The sequence below is a fragment of the Mus caroli genome, unplaced genomic scaffold, assembly GCF_978045245.1.
Source record: "Mus caroli unplaced genomic scaffold, Mus_caroli_1 scaffold_12, whole genome shotgun sequence".
Classification (NCBI taxonomy): domain Eukaryota; kingdom Metazoa; phylum Chordata; class Mammalia; order Rodentia; family Muridae; genus Mus; species Mus caroli.
Window position 1 is genome coordinate 23728108 of NW_028227267.1, and position 25571 is coordinate 23753678.

Here is a 25571-nt window from a genome sequence, read left to right on the forward strand (position 1 = left end):
CCTACAGCTCCGTAATGGAAGGAATCCTTTAGATCTCATATCTCCAGGGTCCAGACTAGAATGCCAGGATTTTCGGGACTCTTTAAGCACTTGGCTTGTTACTGTTGTGGAGAACATTGGAGGACGGTTGAAGCTGCGGTATGAAGGCCTTGAGAGCCGCGACGGTTTTGAACACTGGTTGTATTACTTAGATCCATTTCTTCATCACATTGGTTGGGCTGCTCAGCAAGGATGTGACCTTCAGCCCCCATTAGGTAAAGAAGAAAAGCGCTTTCCTATCAACTTCTATGATTGCTTTTTATTAATACCTATGAGGCTGAAATGTATTCTATATATAATGAAAACCTTTCTTAATTCACATAAAGTATTTCATATTTATACAAAATATAAGTGTACATATTTCTTTGATTTTGTTATTACACTTATAATTTAGCATGCATACTGATTTTATACCTCAGACTTTCCTCTGACCAATATTTCATGCTCACTAGCATTTATTACTAAGTAATCCAGTTTGAGTATTTATTGTATTATTTTATGTGCCACAGCAATACTTCTACTCTTACTTTATATTTTAACAAATTCTAATTTTCTGGCCTCCTATACAGAGTCCAGTACTGAGACTAAGGTATAAATTCATCTGTATGAAGGTGGTGTAAATAGTCGAAAGTACTTCTGCTTATGTGAACGCTCACTCTCAGAAATTGAACTGTATATAGGTTTCTCCTGTTAAAGCATGCTGTTTTTCTCACTAAAGCCATCAAACATCTGAAGAGTGAAGCTGACTGGCAAGAGATTTTGGCCAAAGTGAAAGAGGAAGAGCCATTACCCTCTTACTTATTTAAGGTAAGAACAGAAACTCATGAAAAATACTGATTTCCCCTTACAGTAGAGAATGGCGACCGGGGGAGGTAAGGAGTGAGAACTGATCCCTCGAGACAGGCGGTGCTGTGGTGGCTCTGGTGTGGAAGGAAGGGTCACACTGCAGGGACGATGCAGGGTCCCCCTGGGTTTCTCTTCAGATTCTCTTCAAGCTATTTGAATGTTTTCCTCTCTAGTGTTTTGGTTTGGTTTTTCGAGACAGGATTTCTCTGTGTAGCCCTGGCTGTCCTGGAACTCACTCTGTAGACCAGGCTGGCTGCTAACTGAAAAGATCTGCCTGCCTCTGTTTCATGAGTGCTGGGATTAAAGGTGTGTGCCACCACCCCACCATCCAGCTTTCTGTTTTCTAGTCTTACGTACATATCTGTAGCTAGTTTAGAAATAAATTGGATTTTTCTTTCAGATGTCCATTATATACCAAATATAGAGAGGAATACTTTCTATGAGTCATCATCATCGTCGTCATCATCATCATCATCATCGTTGTTATTCTGAATAGATTTTTCCAGGGGAAAAAATTCAGGATTTACCATTAACAATAGTGTTATTTTAATTAACTAGATTCCCTTTCTTGTTGCTGTGATGAAACATCGGAGACAAAGCAACCTAAGGAGTGAAGGGTTTAGTTGGGCCATTGTTTGAAGAGACATAGAGCATCGTAGCTGGGGAAGCTTGAAGTGTCTGCTTACAATGTACATGCAGGCTGGAAGCAAAGGAGAACGAATGCTGGTACTCAGCTCATTTGTGCCATTTCAGATTCAGTCTAGGACCATAGTTCACAAGGGTGATAGTCTCCATGTTCACAGTATATCTCTTCCCTCCTTGGTTAAACCTCTCTGGAAATTCCCAAAGGCATATCCGGAAGCATGCCACCGAGCAATTCTATATTCAGTCTCACTGCAGTGAAGATTAATTATCAGAAACATTCAACCATATATAAGTATAAATTAATTCAGCAATACTATAGTTTTTGTTGTATACATTTCAGGATAAGCAAGTTATTGGAACCCATGAATTTTCTATAAATATGAAGTTGGAAGCTGTGGACCCGTGGTCTCCTTTTGGGATTTCTCCTGCGACAATTGCTAAGGTGAAGTGGGAGTAATTATTCTTCTGGAAAGAATTGCTCTCAGGATGACTAGTTGAGGAAATTATGATGGTTTTACCTTTAAGCTATACTAATACTATTCATTGTAAAGCCAGAATCACTTCTTGTATATTTGTGCTGTTTTGTACAATTTGTGTGTGTGTGCCCTTTCTTTTTCAGAGCTTAGTAGTCCTGTACAACCAAGGCAGAGCAGAGTCAGGGCATCAAAGTAGTAGAGGGAATGTTGTTTGGAGGCAAGTCTTACTTTGTACAACTAAAAAGTGTTTGACTGGCCTGCAGGCTGTGGGGTTTATAAAGCATGAATCCAGTCAGTGCCATCACTTATCTAAACGGGCAAACAGAGAGACCTGTGGGAATCACAGAATTGGCATCATCAATAGGATAGCTGCAGCTGTGTGTCCAGAATCAGACTTTAATCTCTCTAGCCGCTGACAAAATGAAGATTCTTTTTAAGAGTAACCACAGCAGCTGACCACACTGTCCAGGCACAGTTACTGAGGTACTGTGTAATAGATAGCATTTGGTTCAGGTCTAGAGCAGAAGTCCATTTAGTGGAAGTAGAGCCCAAGGTGGATTATAACTATGTGGGAATAGTTACCAAGATTCTTGTCTGACTTGAGATTTGCATTTTCTTTGACTAGTGAAAGATTATTCTTCGAGCAATGAGGGAGTTTTGAACCTGTCTTAAAGACCTCTGGAACCTCAAGAAAGGATTCAGTGGTTGAGAGCAGCTCCAGCTTTTCACAGAGAACCAGTTTACTTCCCAGCCTCTATACATTGTGGCTTATAACCACTCATAATTACGGCTTCTTCTCAGCACATACACCCTATGGCATATAGACATACACACATGAACGTAAAGACAGAGAGCGAGACTCAGACTAAGACCTTCCAACCTTGTCTGGAGTCTGGAGAGGTGCAGGCTGCTTAGGTTCCAGAGGACACTCGTTAATTCTCATTCTGCCATTTGAAGTTAGTAGAGTAATGGAGTTGACCCCTTGCTAAGCTTAAACTAACTTTTGCTTTGAAAACAAATAACTTGGCTTGAGTCAGGTCTGCACTTTCTTGACTGTGTAACCTGGGCAAATTACTTTACCTTTCTTTGAATTAATTTCGTTTATCTAAATAATGGAATTGAAAATGGCACCTACCTCATTAGATTGTTACAAAAAGTAAAACTGAGTAAATACTGAAAGACATTTAACTAAAATAGTACCTGAACTTATATAACATGTTTGATTGTGCCAAGGAAAATACAAATATGTGTGTGTTAGATGTTTGTGTGCATATATATACACACACACACACATATATATAATATATATATATAACATATATATATATATATATATATATAGAGAGAGAGAGAGAGAGAGAGAGAGAGAGACAGAGTGAGTGAGGGAGTGTGAGTGTGTGTGTGTATAGCACACCTAAGTCACTTCTCGGTTTCATCTGTTGATTACACAGGTGTTTGATGATAAGTACTTTCTAGTGGAAATGGATGACCTTCGGCCAGAAGACCATGCAAGGCGATCATTTGTGTGCCATGCTAACAGTCCTGGTATCTTTCCTGTGCAGTGGAGTCTAAAGAATGGTTTACATATCAATCCTCCTCCAGGTATGGAGTTGAGTTCTTCTATGTTGTTTCTCAAAATTATTATTATCATTATTAATTATGTAGGGTCTCACTGTGTAGAAGAGAGTGTGTTCTCACTATATGACACTTGATGCCCTTAAATTCCTAATCTACCAGTCTTAGCCCTTGAAATATGTGAATGGCATTGCCAAGATTTTTTTTATACCTTCTGTCTTGAGTATCTTAGAGGTCCAAAATAAGATAAATGAGATCTGGATTCTAATATTTTTATTTAGAAAGGGTCTTATTTTGTAGCTCTGGTTGGCCTGGAACTTACTATGTATACCAGGCTAGCCTTGAACTCACAGAACTCCACCTGTCTCTGCCTCCTGAGTGCTGTGATTAAAGGCGTGCACCACCATGCCCTGCTCATTATGCAGTATTTGAAGTCGTAAGCTAGTAAAGCGTCAGTATGTATTTTTCTCATTGTTTGACATGTGTCTGTATAGCCAGGCAGAAGGATGTGTTCAAGCCTGGATTCTGTTCTGGTTCCCTTGTTTGTTCCGTTTGGAATCTGTTGGGAGGTCACAGAGGGGTAACTGTGCCCATTTTGCTGTGATAAGCTGTGGTCCAAAAACAGCTTTGGAGAGGAATGGGTTTATTTCATCTTATACTTAAAACCCATCTGAAAGAAGTTGATGCTGGCACTTGAGGCAGGAACTGAAGTAGCGACTCTAAAGGAATTGTGCTTAACTTTGCTTCCTTATGGCTTGTTCAAACTGCTTTCTTATACAGCCCAGGACCACCTGTCCAGAGGTAGCAGTGCCCACAGTAGGCTGGGCCTTCCTATATTAATCACAAATCAAGAAAATGCCTTACAGACTCCCCCTCAGGACAGCCTGGTGGAGGCAATCCTTCTATTTCCAGATATGTCTTATGTTTCTCTTGACAAAAATGAATTAGCACAGTAGGCTTGATAAACACTGAGCATTTAGATCTGGCTTCTTAGGTCCAGAGCTAGAAGGTGGATGATTGCCTTGTAATGGAGGTGACTAATCAGGGAATTTATGATCAGGATCTAAATGGGTAACAGCTCTTTTTACTTGTTCTTGTAACTTTGTAAAATATGGTATTTGACCTTCGGATTAAAGCACTGAAGTATCATTTCACTACATTTGGCTATAACTTTTAGTATTTTAAACTTGTAGTTTCTGGAAAATGTCAGATGTTTATTTGTTTTTCTTTTCTTAGCAAAGCAGATTGTTTTGACGTCATAGGTATTTGGTAAGCAAGGCTCCACTTGGAGGGTAACGGTAGAACATTGTGTTGGAAGCAAGGATCATAAACTCACAGCGGCCTCCACCCGGCCTTCATTCAGTTCATAAACATTCATGCAGCATTCGCTGTGCACATGAATGTATCACTGAGGAGGTAGAGACGGGATCATCTAGCCTTTCGAGAGGTGTGTGGGAGAAAACACACACAGGACTTCCCAGGTTCTCTACCTTCAGTGAGCAGAACACAGGAGTACCTGGTGGGAAGGTGTGATATTGAACACTTAAACTAAGAACACGTTGCTTTGTAGGAAATCACAGGATATAGCAAGTTCTTTATACTGCTTGCTACCTTTGGATGAAAAGGTAAGAAACGAGTATTAAAGGTACAGGAGTTTTAGGCATACTGTAGACAGCCAGTTGACCTTGTAACAGAGGGGAAATAGTTATGTAAATGAAAATGACATGGGGGGCTTTGAGGGAAGGCTCAGTGGCTAAGTGCATTTGCTGTTTCTGCGGCAGTCCAGAGGCCTGTTCTCAGTGTCCATCTCAGGGCTCAGCGCTGCCTACAACTCTTGTTCTACAGCTACCAGCACATGTGTGAATACATCCACACATATATGTATACACTTACACACATATAAAAATAGAAATATTTAAGAAGGAAACATGTCAGAGAATGATGTTTTGTCAGGAAGTGAGACTGGATCAGAGGAAGAGCTGAGGCCCTAGTTTGAGCAGAAAAGAGACTATTGCCTGTAGGAAGACACAGGTTTGGGTAGCCTGTGATTAAGCTCTGAGACAGAACAATTTAGACAAAGTGGACCTCAACCACACAGTTCCTTCCCCACAGATGGGGCTGAGTCAGACACTAGTTTTCTGCCAAGATCCTTGATAGATTGCTGAAGTAGAGTTGTTTCTTTTAGTCTATAAGTCTTATAAGAGCATTTAGAGTTTTAAAATGTTTTCTTAATTGACACATTTTATGCATTTTTGGAGTACAGGTTAGCATTTTAACATATTCAACGTATAATGATCAGGTTGTAGTAATAGACATACCTGTCAGATAAAATGTTATTTCTTTGTATTGTGAACAGTCAGAATCCTCGCTACTAGTTTTTTAGTAGATGTAGATTAGTAATTTTAGGTGTTTAGTTCATTTTTGTCACCCATAATTATCCTAGTTTAGTAGTGACATTAGAAATTATTTCTCATATCCAGCTGCATCCCTGTGCTCACTATCTTCTTCATCCCTAAGAATATTAGACACACTCTGTAGTACATGAATCTAGAAACAGTATTTTATCAGGGTGTGGTGGTGTATGCCTGCAATCCTAGACCTTGGAAGTGGACGATGCAGGAGGGTCAAAAGTTCAAGGTTATCTTTGGCTATTTGAGTTCCAAAATAGTTTGAGTTACATGAGATCCTGTCTTAAAAAAAAAGTCATTATGTATTGTTATTAGCTAAGACATTAGCCTTATCAAGAAAAAGTCCTCAGTAATTAAAAGTACTAATAAAGTCAATAATGCTGAATTTCTATATAAAAAATAAAGTCTGTATAACTTTTTTTAAACTCTTGGCAAATTGCCAGTAACTAGCCATATAATAATACTGCTCAAAAAATACCTAGTTTGAATTTTGGAAATTTAAACACTTATTTCTTGTATTTTGTTATATAATTATAATTTGCCCAAGTTAATTCTGTTTCATAAAATTAATTGTAAATAGTCCTGGGTTCAGTTTCCTAGCAGGAAAAAATGTATTGAGTGCCCGTCCACGTTGATCACAGTGGCATTAGGAGTTTGAGTTGACAACTTGGCAGAGCTAGAGTCAGCAGGCACATTGGGTGTGAGTCATTGCTCTCTGTCTCTGTAGGCTTCCGGAGCCAGGACTTTGACTGGGCTGACTACCTCAAGCAGTGTGGTGCTGAAGCTGCGCCCCAGAAGTGCTTCCCGCAGGTGAGACCCCTTAGCGAACTGCTTCAGGCTGGGGGTTTGTGGTGCTGTCCTGTTTCTTATGATTGTTACTCTAAAGTTAGTCAGCTCACTTAACTCAAATAACCACCTGTTGATCATAAAACAGTCCTAAGAAAAACACACTCACTACATAAGGTAGTTTGCTAAATATAAGAGTTTTACAAGTTTATATATTTTATTTTTTTCTCGTTAAGTAAGGTCATGTGCATTTGAAATTTTATTTCATAATTTAGTGGCTCAATAATATCAAAACTGTTAATATTAGAGAAGAATGGCTACATTTATTTAAAAATACTTCTATCCCAACAATACAACAGCATGTTTAAATAGTTAGGGCATCACTGTTCAGCTAGATAGGGTGGTACACACTTATAATGCCAGTTCTCAACCTGTGGGTCACAACCCTTTTGTGGGTGGGATGACCCCTTTACAGGGGTCACATACCAGATAGCCTGCCTATCAAGTATTTAATGATTCATAACAAGCAAAATTATAGTTATGAATTCTTGAAGTATTAACAAAAATAATTTTATGACTGGGTGTCCCCACAACATGAGAAAATGTATTAAAGGGTTGCAGCATTAGGAAGGCTGAGAACCATGTTCAGGAGGCCGAGGCAGGAGAGGATTACTAGTGCAGGGCCACCATGTGCAGAGTAAGTCCTAGATTATCTTGGGCAGTGTGGCAAGACCTTGTCTCAAAGAAAAGGAGTAAAACAAAGCAGGCAGGATAGCTGCTGGGTATGGTGATGCGTACCTGTAATTCCAGCACTTGGGAGGCTGAGGCAGTAGGATTGCCATGGACCAGACAGGCTCACCTTAACAAAATCTCCTCTCAAAAATAACCCTCTGGCTGTGCTTATGCTGTTTGCCTTTAATCCCAGCCTGCAACAGCCGGGTCTCTGTAAGTTTGAAGCCAACTTGGTCTATATAGGCCATCCAGGTCTACAATAGTAAGATTCTGTCTAATCATTCAATTAATTAAACAAAACAAAACAATAGTTAGGAGAACCTAGTAGCAATAAAAACCAAGAATATAGAGCAATGCTTATCTTGTTGCTTTGCAAGCCCTGTCCTGGAACTGACTGTCAGGTCCAAAAGAAACTCTGTGGTGCCTATTAGCCTACCAAAGTGCATGGGGGCCTTTAGGCTTCCTCAGAATCCCAAGTACCTGTAGCTCTTCTCAGCTCTGCCTCCACCTTAAAGGCAGTCAGCAGGGCTTCCCTTCCTTCAGCTCCCCAGGGCTTTATAATCCTGTGGATTGGCCTTTGACTGTTCACTCTCTTGGCTCCATCTCTCTGGCCTGTCTCCTTTGCCTGGACTCCCTTTGTCTTTCTCTCTCTCTCTCTCTCTCTCTCTCTCTCTCTCTCTCTCTCTCTCTCTCTCTCTCTCTCTTTTTCCACCTCTCTCCCTCTCATGGTCCGATCCAGCCTGTGGGCCATGTTCAGTCTACTGCTCTCTTCCTGCTCTGGACTCTTCCAGATGCCTCTAGCTCTACATATATTACATAAAGCTACAATAAATATGTCCCCCTCAACCATAACTTGGAGAGGTCATGTCCTCAGTTTATACAGTGACCACAATAGATTTTTCTTTTACTGAAATTCTTGTATTTGTGTAAGAATTATTTTCAAAATAATACAATGCAGTCTTTTGAGGTGTTAGTTTTAGACACTTATGTTGATAAAATTATAGTAAATGAACAGTTAACTGTTTTACGTTACCTTCCCTTCACTGTTTAGTTGTGATGAAGTTTTGGTTGAGGTTTTGAATTATGTGCATGCAAACATTAACAGGTGACTGCTGCAGGATTTTATGATTGTTTCCTTTTTTAAACATTTGTCTTTATAGTTGCTGTTTATAATTATGTTAATAATTGCTGTTTTGACCCTGTTTGGTTAATGTTCTTTGTGTTTGTTGTTAGTTCTTTTCATACTGTCTGGTAGCTTCTTGTTACTAATAACACAATCAGTCCAGTCAGAAGATCATGTTTCCTAATACTTTTCTCTCCCAGGACAGGCTGCGTTTGAGGCTTACCTAGTAGTTTTGTTACTGTCACGTGGTGTGTGTGAGTGTGTGTGTGTGTGTGTGTGTGTATGTGAGACATGTGCACCTGCAAAGGCTAGAGGGTGATGTTGGGTGTCTCCTTGCATCTCTCCACATTTCTAAACGGTAGGGTCTGTCACTAAACTTGAAGCTTTCTCTTTCTAAAAGGCTGATTCATAGCCAGAGAGACTGTGGCATCACTTGGCTTTCCACACTATGCATCAAAAAATATAATTTTGGCATTACAGGGATCTACCTAACTTTTTACATAAGTATGGAGGATTTGAACTCAGGTCCTGCTTTCATAGAAAATGCTATTATCTGTCTAGACACCTCTCGGGCCTCTTGTGTGGTTGTTTGATGGAGCCTGTTATTGTTTAGTAGCTTCCTAAAACATGGATATAAGGGCCATGAATTTTTGTTGTTGTTGTTGGGTTTTTTTTTGTTGTTGTTATTGTTGGGTTTTCAAGACAGCTTCTCTGTATAGCCCTGGGTAAATTTTAATAAGTACTATATAGTAATTTTCATTCTACAGACATATTTATAGTTTAGCTTAATATGAAAGTTAGGTTGGATGTACTTCAGTATTTTAACAATATTACTCACTTGTCTAATGCCTAGTGTTTTGGAAGTCGAAAGACAATTTTTTTTTTTTTTTTTTTTTTTTTTTTTTTTTTTGGTTTTTCGAGACAGGGTTTCTCTGTATAGCCCTGGCTGTCCTGGAACTCACTTTGTAGACCAGGCTGGCCTCGAACTCAGAAATCCGCCTGCCTCTGCCTCCCGAGTGCTGGGATTAAAGGCGTGCGCCACTACGCCCGGCTGAAGGACAATTTTTGCTCGTGACTTTTGTATATGAACCTGCCTTTCCTTGTAGAAAGTTACAGGTGCATCTCTGAGTTTGAGGTCAGCCTGGTCTATAGATCGAGTTCCAGGACAGCCACCGCTGTCTCAAAGGCAAACCTGTCTCAAAAAATACCTAAATAAATAGTCTTTGTTTTTATTTGATGTGTCTGAATATTTTGTTTGTGCGCATGCAGTGCCCTCAGAGGCTGATCCCAGAAGGTTGAGATGGAGACGGCAGTGAGCCACCAAGAGGACTCTGGCACCAAACCTGGGCCCTCTCCAGAGTAGCAAGTGCTCTTAACCTCTTAAGTCATTTCTCCAAACCCAACTTTTAAAAATTTATCACACTACATTTTCTTGTTTTTTGAGAACTATTTCTTTGAATAGTTCTTTATTTTGTTTTGTTTTTTTGAGATGGAGTCTCACTGACTAGATAGGTAGGGTCTCTATTTCTGGCTGACCTGGAACTCACTATGTAGACTTACAGGCTTTGAACTCAGATCTCCCTGCCTGCCTCTGCCTCCTGGGCACTGTGATTAAAGGCATATACCGTCACACCCAGCTCTAATCACTCTTTAGTTTAATGGCGCACTGTTCTTTAAGTGTGACTAGATCTTGTCTCCTGGAAGATGTTAATTAATACCATGACTGGTTGGAAGGTTTCCTTGCATGTTCTCTGCTTTCTTCAGTTGTTGGTTTTGTCTGTAGATTTTATATTCTTAAATATGTGATCATTCTTGGTTGCTGCTTGTATTTTAAAATGGGGAACTAAGACAAAAGCTTATTAGAAAAAGAAAACTTAATGTCTTTATAGGTTAGCCTATTACTGTAAAAGATTTTTTCCTGTTCCCTGTCTGATATATAGTGGCTACGGCTGGGCCTTCACTACATATACACACTTTAAAACTTGTTTGTGTCCTCCTGCCCAAAGATCTTGTATTTTATCTTTTCCAGAAAATAAATCTCACTTTCTGTAGGGAAGGGAAAGACACAATTGCCCTGAGGTATGTAATAGTATATAATACCATAATGTAAATGCTTTCAAAATGTCTCTAACAAATTCTTCCTGTCAAAAATAAATAAAAAGAAAAGAAAGGAAAGGAAAAAGGTTTTCCAAGCATGAAAGTACACATCTGCAATTCCAGTGCTCTAGGGGGCTGAGGCAGGAGGATTGATGTAGATGTGAGGCCAGCCATTTCTAAGTATAAGACCCCCATCTCAAAAAAAGTTTTGTTTTTAATTGAGACAGACAAACAGACAGGGAATGTAGAATGTAGCTCAGTGATCATTTTTGTGTGCTTTCTTAACATGCATGGATCTCTGAGTAAGGTCCTCAAAACAGTATGAACAAGGTATGATGTGCATTGTCCCAGCACATAGAAGGTAGAAGGAAGAGGATCAGGAAGAGAGGTCACACCTTTGCATGTATCAAGAGTTAGAGGTTAGCCTGGACTACACGAGACCTAGCTGAAACAAAACAGAAGAAACATGCAAATCAGTCAGTCCTTATTTGGGCTACTTCTCCTGTGCCTCCCATTGTGTTAGTCCTGCTTCTAACAGTTCTTGGCTTTCTTCACTGCCAGCTTGTGTGTATCAACCTTTGTTAGGCTGAGTTTCCTCTCTTGTTATGTGTGTTAAAGTTTTCCTGTTGTAAACAGAGGCCAAGGCAAGTCTTATAAGGACAATGTTTAATTGGGGCTGCTTACAGGTTCAGAACTTCAGTCCTTTATCATCAAGGCAGAAAGAAGTACAGCAGCATCCAGACAGGCATGGTGCAGGAGGAGCTGAGAGGTCTACATCTTCACCTGAAGGCCACTAGGAGAAGACTGGCTTCTAGGCAGCTAGGATGGGGGTCTTAGAGCACACCTCCATGGTGACACACTTCCTCCAACATGGCCACACCTATTCCAACAAGGGCACACCTCCAAATAGCATCACTCCCTGGTCCAAGCATATTCAAACCACCACAGCATCCTACTAGGTTATGGTTTTATTTTTAAATTTATTTATTTATTTTGTGTGTGCATGTGTACATGTGCAAACGTTGTGGCAAACATACGGAGATCAACTTGTAGAAGTTGGTTTTCAACGTCCACCATACAGGTTCTGGGTATCAAAAAGTACCTTTTGCCCACTGAGCCCATTGATGTAGCCCTAGGTTTATACCCTTAAAAACCAACAGCAATTTTTTAGGAGTTATCAGGAAGCAAAACAACTAAATCTTAAAACTTGTTTCCTTCTATTTGTAGTATTTTTTTTATCCTGACTACCCTTATGATACATATTAAAGGATATACTGGTGCCCTCTAAGAGAAAAGGGGAGCCAAATGTGGTTGAGAGACATTTGATCAGGGACATGTGCTTCTTTGAAAACAGAACAGAACAAAATATGCTTGTTGCTTTAATGCAGATACAGGGATTAAATACTGCTTACAAAACATACCAGTTGAGCACATGAGTTAATGCTAAGTATTAATCTACTTAATGCATTTGATTCATTGATTTTCTTCTAGTCAATTTCTGAGCACCAGTTTAAGGAGAACATGAAACTGGAGGCAGTGAACCCTCTTTTCCCTGAAGAAGTGTGCATTGCCACCGTTACTGCAGTGAGAGGCTCGTACCTGTGGCTCCAGCTAGAAGGTAAAGTGCCAACCCTGACGAGTTCCCTGTAGCTACTCCTCTGTCTCTCCTGCTCACTCCTGTAGTGTAGCTTGCTAGGTGGACTTGTTAAATAGTGATCTAATTTAAATTTAAGAATATAAGCTAAAATTTTGCCTTTTGTCCTGGGCTTTTAAGTTGTAAGAAATGAAAGCAACTAAAAACTCTTTAAAGTCCTTTATTTTCATAAGGGCAAATCGATATAATATATATTTTGATATTACCAAAATACATTAGTGTAACATTAATTGCCTCACTTATTGAAAAGATAACATTGTGTTTGTCTCAAGACAGTAGAACCAGGTAGTGTGTAGACAAACTTGAATTGTCTGTCTTAATGTAATATTTAGTGATTGGACAGGTTTGTGGATGAAGCTATGTAAGTGCTCAATGCTGCCACTATTGTATGTGGCCTGTTTTCTTCATCCTGCTGCCAAATGCTTTCTAAAAGATGCCTTCTGTCTCTGATTTGTAGAACTGATATCAGGTATACAGATAGCAAGGACAGCACTTACTGCAGACATCCATGGAACATCTGCCATGCAATTTTGCAAATCTTTTCCTGATTTGTATTCCTTGTTCGATATTAAGGTTTAGTCCAAGAATGCAAGACATTAGTTCTGGTAGTTCAAGTAAACTTGACAATTTGCCTTCTTACTCTTGTTATTGCAAGGAAATGACTGATACTTGCTAGTCATATGAGTGACACCAGTCATAGCTCCAGTTGCTTCTCTGCTGTTTCTTTGCCAAAGGTCACTTGTATATACTTCCTTCTTGGTTATTATAAGTTATATATAGAAGGTAACTTATTTTTTCATAATATTTATATAACATAAAATATGTGATTTCCATGAGAGATTATTTCTTAAGAGACTGTGCCTATATTATTATAGTATGGTATAAAAAGTAATGTATAGGACTAGACATGGTTGTGTATGCCTATAATTCTAACACATAGGAGGCTAAGGTATAGGAATCACTATTTCAAAGCTAGCTTGTGAGACCCAGTCCTTAAAGCTAAACAAAGCACACACACATACACTCGAAAAATAGCTTATAAAAGAAGCTTTTTAATATGTCAAAAATTGTTTTCTTATTCTAACAGGTTCTAAGAAGCCTGTACCCGAATTTATTGTAAGTGCAGAGTCGATGAATATATTTCCTTTGGGCTGGTGTGAAACCAATGGCCATCCTCTCAGTACTCCTCGCCGGGCACGAGGTATCTGTCTATTTTTGGATTAGAAGATTGGTTGGTTATTAAATGATGTCTTGCATAGGTGCTTCCAATTAGGGTGAATATAAACATTTCAGAGAAAACCAAAATGATAATTATATTTTTGTATATGTTGGCAGTTATTTATTGCAACAAACTTTTATTAGCTTAGAAGTCTGGGCTAAACTTAGGTGATCTTTATTTTTCACAGGATTCCACCAGGGCAGGAATCATCATCTTAGGGTTTGACTTGGGGAGAATCTCCCCAAGTTTACTCAAATGATTACTAGCAAGTGTCTTAGTCCATTCTGGTTTGGATAACAAGATTCTGTAAAATAATTCCTATTATCACTGGAGTAAGAAGTCCAGGTAATAAGGTGTTAGCATATATGAGGATCTTTTTTGTTTGTTTGTTTCCTAGACAAGGCCCTCTTTTTTCTTTTTTTAGGCTTAAAACATTTTATCATGTATATGAATGTTTTGCCTAGATGTATATTTTGCATCATGTGGGTCCCTGAGGCTCCCAGAGGTCAAAAGAAGGCCTCAGAATCTCTGCAACTGGAGTTATTGCTGGTTGTGAACTCCCATGTTGGGGCTGGAAAATAAGCCAGGGTCTTCTGTGAGAGCAACAAGTGCTCTTAACGTCTGAGCTGTCTCCAGCCCAGAGATGTTCTTGCTGGGTGTTCACATGTGAAAACAGACTGCTTCCTCTCTGGAGCATCATGAAAGTCTACCTTCATCATCTAATCCCTCACCAAATACTTCACCTCCTAATTAAGCTTCAGAATTAATTTGAGAGCACAGTCAGACCACAGCGGCAGGAATTCATCTCCATGGGCTATGGACTGAGGAACTTCATTTTTTTGCTGGGCATTGGCTGAAGTTCTTTGCTAATTGGATCTTTTCATAGGGCAACTCAGAAACTGGCATTTGGCTTCTATTGGAATTAGGTAGCCTATTATCTTTTGTTGTGTTTTTGTCTCGTTTGTTTTCTTTTTTTGCCTTGTATGTATGCCTTGCACAGAAAAGAGAGGGCACCAGATTGAATTATAAATGGTTATGAGCCACTATGTGGTTGCTGGGAATTGAACTCAGGACCTCTGGAAGAACAGCCAGTGCTCTTAACCTCTAAGACATCTCTCCAGGTCACCTATTATCTTTTGTTTGTATTTTACTAGTTATTTTTAGCTGGAGTCAAGGTGTGTAGACCAGGGGGTCCTTGGATTCAGATTAGTCTACCTCTGCTTCCAAAGTCCTCTGTATAAGAGCAAGTATTAATTGCGGAACTATCTCTCCAGCCCTTTTACTCTTTTTTTATTATGTTTTTTACATTTATTATAAGTAATTGTGTTTGTGATGTATGTACAAATATACTGCATGGTGATGGAAGTCAGAGAACAACTTGTGGGAGTTGATTCTTTCTCCACCAAGTGGCTACTGTGAATCAAACTCAGATTGTCAGTCTTAGTAGCAAGCACCCTTATCCGCTGAGCCATCCTGTTGGCCCTTAATGTAAAGTTTAATGTATTCCAATGTAATTCTGACTCCTTTGTCACCTCTGTTCTTTGTGTCATATTTAAAGGTATCTACAAATTTAGTGCTGTAAACTTTTTCTCATATGTAAGAATCTTGAAGTTTTATCTCTGTGTTGTAGTAATTTCCTTTCATTTTTATATGTGATGTAAGTTAAGAGTCTATCTTTACACGTACGGATGTTGTATTTCTCTAGCACTGTGTTGAGACTTTCTGCTCTCTGATCCTAGGGTGCTGGTCAGATCAGCCTTCTTTTCCAGTATCTGTTTTTTGCTGGAAAGTATTTTATTCATTAATTAGCCTAGTGATCTTTGAAAATATTGGTTTTGTTTTGTTTTGTTTTGTTTTTTAGAACCCAGAAAAATGTTCTTCAGTTAGAATGTTGGCACTTAAAGATTAATTTAAAAGTACTTGTAGTTATTTACATACAACCAGGTATCAAAAGTGCTGATTAGCCAGACGTGGTAAAAAGCATGAGCCTTTGACTTCATCTTTAAATTTCTTTGACATTTGTTTTCTCTTCTTTTAGGGCATAAACTGAGGAAAATCGCAGTGGTTCAACCAGAAAAACAGTACGTAATATAATAGATGTCTAACAGTTCAGGTTAAACTTAGACTACCTAGGGGAAAAATGACTATTTAAGGGAATATATCTCCTTTGTGTTATTTTCTCAGATGGAAGCATAAACTTTTAAGTCAAATTTGGTAGCTTAAATACTTCTTTCAGTATACGCCTTTCCTAAAACTGCATTATAAAGTTAGGCATGGTGGTGTGCACCTATAATCTTAGCTACTTTAAAGGCTGATCAGAGGATCATCAAGGTAGGCTTGGTTTGTATACCGAGTTCCAGACTAGCCTGGGTTATGTAGTAAAACCCTCTACACAAAAAGGGCAAATATATCAAGATGTTTCCCAAAATGAAAATTTTTAAAGCTTTTAGATACTGAAGGCAATTGAAATAAAGAAAGAAAATATTTGTGAAAGAAAAGCAAGAATTGTTAAGTCAGGGAATGATTCATCACAGTATCCTGATGTACAAAAGAGCAACTGGAAAAGAAAAGCTACATTCCTCCTTTAAACCCATCAGAAAATTCTTTGTAGCACACTCTTACAGTCTTTAAGAAGCAGTCAGTTGGTGTAGTATCTTATATCTTAAAAATAAAGAAGTTTGTATGTTTATTTTAAATTTTATATTCTATATCGTCTCATAAGCTGCCATAACAAAATTACCACAGACTGGGTGATGTAAGCCACTGAAGCTAATTCTCTCATGCTCTTAAGCTAGGAATTGTAGATGAGAATGGCAGTTGGTATGATTCCTTGTAAGGCCTTGCATCCTGGAGTTCCAATGGACAGCTTCTAGTTGGGGCTTCACAACAGTGAAGAACTCTCCCTGCCTTCTTCCTGTCTTTGTCTTTCCTCTTCTATTAGATGATCTTACTCTTAGAATCTAAGTTCTAAGTAAGTCTTAATTATCTCCTAAAAGCCTGACCTTCATGTACAGTTACATTGAAGGTTATATAAATAAATGAATTTTATAATTTTAATAAATGAATTTTGAGGTATACAGTCCCATTTTTAGCCACTTTTGCAATAACCTAGTAAATAATTTGTAGCTACTTTGTAGCTATGTAGGTAATAAAACTGCTAATAGAAGAAAAGTGAAAGGCCATACAATTTTATTCCTGCTGCATAAGTGAGATAGCAACAATAACATCTTAATTGCTAAGTTCAAACAAAAGTTTCAGTAGTGAAGCATTCCAAAATGTTGTATAATATTTCAAGGATCTTTCCGTGTAGAAGGCACCTCTAGTGTTTTATTAATTATATGTATACACACTGACAGAAGACTATATAAGAAATGTTTCTGAGAGGTTGAGGAGATGTCTCAATTGGCAAAGTTTTTGCTGACCAAGTATGAAGACCTGCCTGAGTTTGGTCCCCAGAACCCAAATAAAAAGCTAAGCATGATGGTGTACTTGAAATGCCAGTGGTAGGCAGACAGTGACAAGCAGAGACCCTGGGACTTGCTAGCCTGTCAGTCTAGCTGAATTGGTTAGCTCAGGTTGTCAAACAAAATGTGATATCTCAGTTGACCTCTGGCCTCTATACCCAGTGTATATGAACATACTTGCATATACACAAGAAATGTTTTTACTGTATGATTTGAACAAAATGAAGCATTTATTTAAGAATCTTACAGAAAGTCAGGCATGATGATGTATGCTTGTGATACCAGCATACAGGAAGCTGAGGTAGGAGGATCACCATGAGTTTGAGGCCATCTTGGGCTACATAGTGAGTACTGGATCAGCCAGAGATATTTACAGAGACTCTGTTTCAAACAACAACAACCAAAATCCTACAAGAAGCGTTTAGATTTTATAATACAGTTTTGTAATTTTTGAACATATAGTATCACATGTCTAGAGATTCTTGGCTTGTTGTCCTATGCATGGTTTTAAAATCAGTTTCTACTTAAAAAGAAATATATTATGGTTGAAGAGCATGCTTTTTTGGGTTTATAAGTTGCCATATTTACTTTTTTGAAGGAAACTTGTAGGCTTTGCTGGCAATTTCACAATTTTCCTTTGTTTTCTGAACCCAGAATATTGTCTTCAAGAACTGTCCACGAGGGCCTGAAGAATCAGCTGAACTCTACCCACTCAGGTATAGTATGTGTGACATAACTCTAGGCCAACTAGAGCTACATAGTGACTCTTATTTTGAAATAAAGTAAACAAATCTCCTGTACATTTGGAATGTCAATTAAGGTGGGGCTTAGGAGACAGACTGTGAGTCTGGTTCATTTTCAGCATTTATCCCTAGGAGTACTATAGAATAGATTATTCAACAGTTGATTTTGAAGGACTAGAAAAGAAATAATTGGTCATCGAGTCTGGTGAGTTTATGGAGTAGGTCCTCCACTTTATCAGTAGAAGTGTGGGGCTCTAGACTTGTGTCACATTACCCAAGAATTTATGAACATATGTAGTTCTGAATAGTGATAAGCCCTGTAAGCTAGCATAAAGTAAATATAAGATATTTAAGAGCATTCTATGTTAAGCTTCAAAATATGTATTTCCATGACTAGAAATATATAGCTCAATGCTTGCATAGCATGCGCAAGTCCATCTACACACACGCATACACACACAATGTAACTTTAAAGCTAATCATATAATAGCATATGTGCCACTTGCCAACCCCAGCTCATCTTTGGAAACATGGAGTGCCTATGAAGTGAATGAGTGCTTTGAATACTTATTTCTTCATTCCTAGTGATGATCAATGGAAAATACTGTTGTCCAAAGATATACTTCAACCACCGTTGCTTCTCAGGGCCCTATCTTAATAAAGGAAGAATTGCTGAGCTGCCTCAATGTGTGGGACCTGGGAACTGCGTTCTGGTACTTAGAGAGGTAAGACTGTGACCTAGGGCAGAACTTGGAAGGTAAACGGAGTATCCTAGGCTGATTCATGCAGAGAGTGTACCATTGATGTAACAACCATACGTTCCATCAACTGTAACTTACCTGTTCTAAGGTATAGTTAGCCACGGCAGATGCGATTCTAAGACTTCAGATAGTGCCTAGAAGTGTGAAAACTACTATGCCTTTAGATTCTATGTCTTTTTTCTTTCTTGTATGTATTGTATTAATTTTTTTTCTTATAACAAGATACCTGAAGGAGGTTAGTTAGGAACAAAAGATTTAGTACATAGTGTTGGAAGCTGAAAAGTTCAAGACTAAATGGTGCTTATCAGTTCGACTTCTGTTAAAGATCTTGTCTGGGTCAAATTTTTGTGAAAACTGTATGTTTAAGGAAGAATAATGCTGCCATATCAGAAATGTAAGAGCAACTGGAGCCCTACTGTCCCCTTTGAGGTCAAGGTTCTAATTTTTCTAAGGACCTCTAGTTTCATTGAGGTTTTAGCTCCTGGTGGATGGCCTATGAGCTATCTTTGGGTCTGCGAATGAAAGACACACATGAGACCTGTGCAGAGGTGGTGGAGAGCATGTCTGTCGGTTTTGAGCTACTCTCAAAGTTTGGTGTCCCGCTAGGCTGTGGCAGAGCCTCTGTAAGGAATCTGGAAGCTTGACAGCTTCAGTAAAGGCCAGTAGCGGTTACGGCAACCTGGAATCATGAGTGACATCAGCAAGTAGAACTAAGGCGAGTGGGAATCCTGTTCTGCTTCCCAAAGTGGAAGTGCTCACGGATCAGGGAAGTCTGCGTGGCTTACACCTGCAAGGGTCTCATTCCAAGGCGTTCTAGATCAAAGTCAATGTCCAGATCTGAATCTAGGTCTAGATTCAGAAGAGATTCTAGGTCACCATCAGGATCTCACTAGCATAGACGATCCTGGAGCAGGACTTGCAGCCAAGATGATCACAGGCCACAGCCACAGCCACAGCCATTCTCCCATGTCTGCTTGAAGGCGTCATGTTGGGAACCGGGCAAATCCCGACCGCAACTGTTGTCTTGGAGTATTTGGGTCGAGCTTATACACCACAGAAAGAAACCTAAGAGAAGTATTCTCTAAATATGGCCCCATTGCTGATGTGTCTGTTGTATATGACCAGCAATCTAGATGTTCAAGAGGATTTGCCTTTGTATATTTTGAAAATGTAGATGAGACCAAGGAAGCTAAAAAACGTGCCAGTGGAATGGAGCTTGATGGGAGATGAATTAGGGTCTCTTCCTCTATAACAAAAAGGCCCCATACCCCAACACCAGGAGACACACTTAAGGCAGTTCACACCGCCGAGACTGTTGTAACAGAGGATAGGATTGGGGATATGATGACGGGGACTGTTACAGCAGACCATATGGAGCAGGAGGAGCAGAGGAGCAGGAGGAGGATGGAGAGCAGCTTAAGACAGAGATCAGATTTACAGAAAATGGTCGGTCACCTTACTACAGTCATGGAGGAAACAAGTCATGTTCTCGATCACGATCCTACTCACCTCGTTGCTATTAAAACATGACGATGAAGACTTTCTGAAACCTGCCATAGAGCTGGAATATTGTTTGTGGACAATATTTTCTATTGTCTCCTGTTTAAAAAGTGAACAGTGCCTATGAAGTTAGGTGACTTTTACACCTTTTATGATGACTTTGGTGGAGTTGAAGTGCTGTTTTCATTCTGCATTCGTGTAGTTCGGTGCTTTGTTCAAAGTTCAGTGTTTTCAGAAAAGTATGTTTTGCATGTGCTTTTTCACAGTCCAAATTCTGAGTGCTGAGAAGTTTCTATTATACAAAACTCCTTTTAAAAGGTTTTTTTTTTAACTGAATCCAAGGTATTCTGAAGATGGAAGCCTGTATGTAAAATGCTACCAGACAGCAAAAAGCAACAATAAGCAAGTTTAATGTTTACTTTTCTTTCTAAATACCAGTGCTGAGCCAGAACCAGTCTTAGCAGTAAAAAATTTAAAAATTAAGTAAAAATAATTTTCTTTCAGGAGTCCATGAAATTTGCCATATTCAATATACCTGCAATTAAGTGTTAAAAATATGCTATAATTCTGTACTGCTAGTATTAGAAAATCTTTCCATACAACAAATGTTTAATACTTACATTAATGTGGCTGTGTCATCCTTTAATGTAATCTGTATTATATATAGCAGGGAATAAGAGCTACAAATACATGCCTTTAAAAGGCTGTTTCTTAAGGCTGTTACAAGGAGATAATGGTATTTCAACTAATGATCAGCAAGTGACAATACTTTCCACCACAGGTGGACTCTTGTTCTCTAGCGTTTAGACGATATGAAAACACTGGGTGCTTCAAAGTATGGAATGAGAGAAGAGATCACCACACCTCTGTCATGGATTAAGACTGCCTGTTCATTTTTTAAATATGATTTTTCAGGTCCTTTGCTTACCAAAGGAGGCCCAATTCAAATGTTTTAAGAACTATTTAAATAAACCCAGAAAATTTTTTTTAAAAAAGGAAAGAAAGACAAACACACACATATTAGCTTATTTTTAAAATGTCTTGGCTACCTCAAAGGCTGGGCACTCCTAAACCATCCCCTGCTACCCCAAGCCCAATCAGGGAAGTGGCCAGTGGCCACTTCCCCAAATTTTTAATGACTGGTTGGCTCTCCTGCAGCTCTCCTCTTCCATCTCCAACTGCAGCCTGCTGACCCTGTCTGTGTCTCTTCCCCCTGCATCCTAGTGCAACTGTAAGGGTCCCGCCCTTTTTCCCATTGCCCAGTCATTGGCCACTGGTCAAAAAACAGTTGGGGACAAGGACCTTTAGCAGCTTAAAGGAGAAAGGGTTATTTGGTTCATAATTGCAGATTACAATCCATCATTGCAGGGAAGTCAAGACAGCGGAAACTGGAAACAGCTACTCTCATTTTATCCACAGTCGAGCAGATGAGTGAATTGAATATGTCCATGCTTTGCTCGGCTCACTTTCTCCTTCTTTATACACCCCAGACCGTAAACCCAAAGAGTGATGCTATTCACTATTAGGCTGGGTCAGTCAGCATAATCAAGATAATCCCCCACAGGCATGCCCACGAGGAAGCCAAATCTAGACAGTTCCTCATTGACACACCCTCCCCAGGTGATAATACAGTGTCAAAATGACAATTAAAACTACACATCACAACCTCTTACCTGGTCTCATCCTTCTACATATTAGGGACCAGGATTCTGACACACGCTTTGGGGGAACATATTCAAACTATGTCCACTTAGTTAAAACTTAATTGATATGTTAGACATGGTAAACGATTAACAATAACAAATAATAAGATAGAAAATTGTTTGAAAATCATCTTTCCTATTTCGTGAGATCAGATCAGTGCTTACATGATGAGCGATGTGGCACTAGACTACTTTGAGGGTTGCTTGAGCTATGTGCACTGTGATATTTTAAGAGCTGATCTGATAACTGGCACAGCTACTATGAGGCTATAGTGTGCAGAGTCTGTACAGCATGGGCAGAGTAGGCAGAGGTAGTAGTTCATGTGCCTTAGCAGGAAGGTACAGGATTTCATTGGGCTATTCAAAGTGGTGTACAACTGAAAATTTGTGAATTCTTTCTAGGTTTTAGACCACTGTGGATCATATATGGCTGAAACTCAGAATACAAAACCACAGATAAGACTGGGGACTACTGTCCCTACATGGCTAATTGGTACACAGTTCTTTCCATTCCGGGAACGTTCACCCAAGCAAATCAGCAAATAAGCTCACTTGTAGCTAATAAACGATGTTTGTCAGAACCACATGAGACTGTGTAGAGGAAACTGAAAAGCTGGGAACTGTGGTGGGTGCCTGAAATTTTAAAGTTCTGTCGTCTTGATTATCTTTTCTGAAGTTCTATCAGACTCTTACATTCATTGATTGTGTGGGTTTATTTGAATTTCATTAATTTCTGTTTTGATTTTTATTATTTCTTGCCATGTACTGACTTGATTTGTTCTTGTTTTTTCAAATCCTTTAGCTGCACTATTAATTTATTTGTGCTTTTTTTGTGATTGTTTTTTAATTTAAGCACTCAGAGCTTAAATTAAAATTAACCATATTGGGCTGCTTTTTCTGTGTCCCAGACATTTAGTTGTGTGGTGTTTTCATTGTTATATAGTTGTTTGATTCATTCCTCATTCAGTAAGGAGTAGTTTAGTCTGTGTGAGCTCATGTAGATTACTTTGTTGTCAGTTAGAAGTTTTACTACATTATACTCTGATAGGATACACAATTACTTTGTTTATTCTGAACTTGTTTTATGTCCCACAATGTGAGTAGAATGTGTTTTACTTAGTGTGTGGGTGGAATACTCTGCATGTGTTAATTAGGTTGGATTTGATGCATGATGTCATTTAATTCTGACCTGTCTCTGTTTATATTTTGTCCAGATGTCTTGTCTAATGGAGAGAGTGGGGTATAAATATCACTGGCTGTTACTGAGTTGATGATCGTCTGTGTCTTTAGTTCTAGTGTACTCTAAAGTTTGGCACATATACTTGTAGAGTTGTTATATCTTCTCCAGTGATTGCCCTCTGACCCTTAATCAGAGTGAAGTGTCTGCTATTCTGATTATTTTTAGTTTAAGTCTATTTTGTCAGATATTGGGTTAACTTGTCAGTTTGCTTCCAGTTCCCTTTTGCTTGTAACTTTTTTAATCCTTTTCTTTTAAAGTAGGCCTGTCTTTTAAGCTGAGTTCCTTGTAGGCAAAAGGTATATTTTTGTTTCTTTTTTTGGTTTTTCTAGACAAGGTTTCTCTATATAGCCCTGGCTGTCCTGGAACTCACTTTGTAGACCAGGCTGGCCTCTAACTCAGAAATCCACCGGCCTCTGCTTCTCAAGTGCTGGGATTAAAGACGTGTGCCACCACGCCCAGCTCTGATTTTTGTTTCTTAGTCCATTTAGCCAGCCTGTGTCTTTTAAGAGTTAGGTCATTGATATTTAAAGTTATTATTGAAAGGTGTGTGATTGTAGTCATTCAGTTGTGGGGTTTTGATTTTGTTGTTTGTGTTCTTAGTTGTAGTTTGTGTTTCAGTAATTATTAGCTTCATTTGTTTTCTGTGAATTGGAGAGGCTGCAGGCAGAGCAGGGTCAGGTGACTTATGAAGCTGACCCAGAGCACAGGATGGGTAGGTCTGGCTCACCCTGGAAGATGGATCTGGCACAGTAGCTGCAGAGTTGGGGAGGTCTGTGCCAGGGAGTACAGATAGGTTACATGTGTCTTTACACCATGAGGGCTGGCAAGCAGCAGCATGGAGACTGGAGTAGGGAGAGCTTCTCCCAGGGAACACTGTCACCACATCACATGAGTGAGGTAGGGTGGAGGTCTCTTACACTGCACTGGGATTCAGTTTCATATGGCCCAGCGCCCAGCAGTAGATGAGGTGGCTGACAGTGTATGGGTGGAATTGGACTGGGATGCCTGGTCTGAAGTTGTAGGTTGGAACTCTAAGCTCAGTCTCCAGGCAAGCCTGGATCAGCTCAGTGGATGGCTGGCTGATGGGGGTGACAGGGGCACATGCACAGAATTCCAACACTTAGGAGGCAGAGGCAGAGGCAGAAGAATCTTGAGTAAGGCAAGACCCTGTGTTAAAAAAGATTGTGTGTGTAGGTGCTTGAGTTTACTGTGAGATTAGTTTACAACTTAAGAGGTTTGTGACATTAATTAGAGTCCATGATCAAGCTATGAGCCTTTCAGACTTTAGCCAGTATGTTCCACTGTAGGCAGTGTATATGAGGCCTTGAACCTGTCAGTCTTCAGAATGGCAAGGCAGAATCTGAGGAAGCTATAGAGTTTCTGGACCAGACTCCCCTAGCCATAAGAAGGCTTATGTCTACCTAGTGTCCTTCCTTCTCCTGGTTGGTTTTGTTTTTGGTTTTTGGGTTTTGTTTTTGGTTTTTGTCTTTTGTCAACTTGACATAAGCTAGAAGAATCTGGGAAGAAGAGCATCAGTTGAGAAGCTGCCTCCATCAGACTTTCAACAAGTCTCTAGGGCATTTTGTTGATTGGCATGGGAGGACCTAGAGCACTGTCGTTAGTGCTGGCCCTGGGCAGGTGGTCCTGGGTATAAGAAAGAAGGACATGCAATCCATGAAGCAAGCCAGGAAACAGTGTTCATGGTCTCTGCTCCAGTTTCTGCCACTAGGTTCCTGCTGTGGCTTCTCCTTGTGAAAGACCGTAACCTGTAAGCCAAATAAATCCTTTCCTCTACAAGTTATTTTTGGTCATGGTGTTTTATCATAGCAGTAGTAACCCTAACTAGGAGAATCCCAAATAGATACAATTGTTTATATACAGCATGCTTGAGAAGCACATGCTAGACAACTTGCAGATTTGTGTTGCTTGTGCTTTTTCCTGATGGTTACTCTTAAATTGCAGTTGACATACTTTTGTTAACATTCTTAATATGAATGGAAATAAGCTCCAAATTGATGTTAAAGTCTTCACACTAGCTTTCTCTTTCCGCCTGACACATATGTCTGCCTTAACCCCTCAGGTACTTACTTTGCTTATCAACGCAGCATACAAACCCAGCCGCGTCCTCCGTGAGCTCCAGCTGGACAAAGACTCTGTGTGGCACGGATGTGGGGAAGTCCTAAAGGCCAAGTGAGTAGAGGCCCTCACTCCATGTTCATGTTTGTTGTTCACAGTTCAGGTAGCTTCTTGACAGCACCCGGTCACTTGTGTTCCCAGAGCAGAGCTGCTGCAGCCATTTGTGCTAAAGGACCAGGCTAATTTTTCCTTTTTTACTTATCTGTTATGTGACAAACAATTCTAAGAAATAAGAACCTTAAGATTAAGATACTTAAATACAAGAACACTTTTATTAGTGTGAAGATATATAAAATTATGTTTTAAAACTTCTGTGAAAATTTATGAACACTTAACTACTGCTTTCTGACTTGAACTTTTTTGTGGATAGATGGCAGTTGGCATGTCATATTGTCCTCGAGCCAGACTCTGAGGATCACTGATG

General features: G+C 39.4%; 1 protein-coding gene and 1 pseudogene across 10 annotated transcripts in view; both read left to right on the forward strand.

Moving 5' to 3' along the window:
* Window positions 1-25571, forward strand: part of Sfmbt1 (Scm like with four mbt domains 1) — a 104801-nt gene that overhangs the window by 69956 nt on the left and 9274 nt on the right. For all 10 annotated transcript variants that reach the window (XM_085828501.1, XM_085828493.1, XM_085828496.1 and 7 more), the window contains 11 exons: window positions 8-254; window positions 758-846; window positions 1871-1972; window positions 3458-3608; window positions 6717-6799; window positions 12219-12345; window positions 13469-13582; window positions 15639-15681; window positions 17719-17780; window positions 18393-18532; window positions 25092-25201. In XM_085828501.1, the coding sequence (XP_085684627.1) occupies window positions 8-254; window positions 758-846; window positions 1871-1972; window positions 3458-3608; window positions 6717-6799; window positions 12219-12345; window positions 13469-13582; window positions 15639-15681; window positions 17719-17780; window positions 18393-18532; window positions 25092-25201 (1268 nt within the window). The remainder of the gene's footprint in view (window positions 1-7; window positions 255-757; window positions 847-1870; window positions 1973-3457; window positions 3609-6716; window positions 6800-12218; window positions 12346-13468; window positions 13583-15638; window positions 15682-17718; window positions 17781-18392; window positions 18533-25091; window positions 25202-25571) is intronic.
* On the forward strand, window positions 19256-25085 carry LOC110309114 (transformer-2 protein homolog beta pseudogene; annotated as a pseudogene).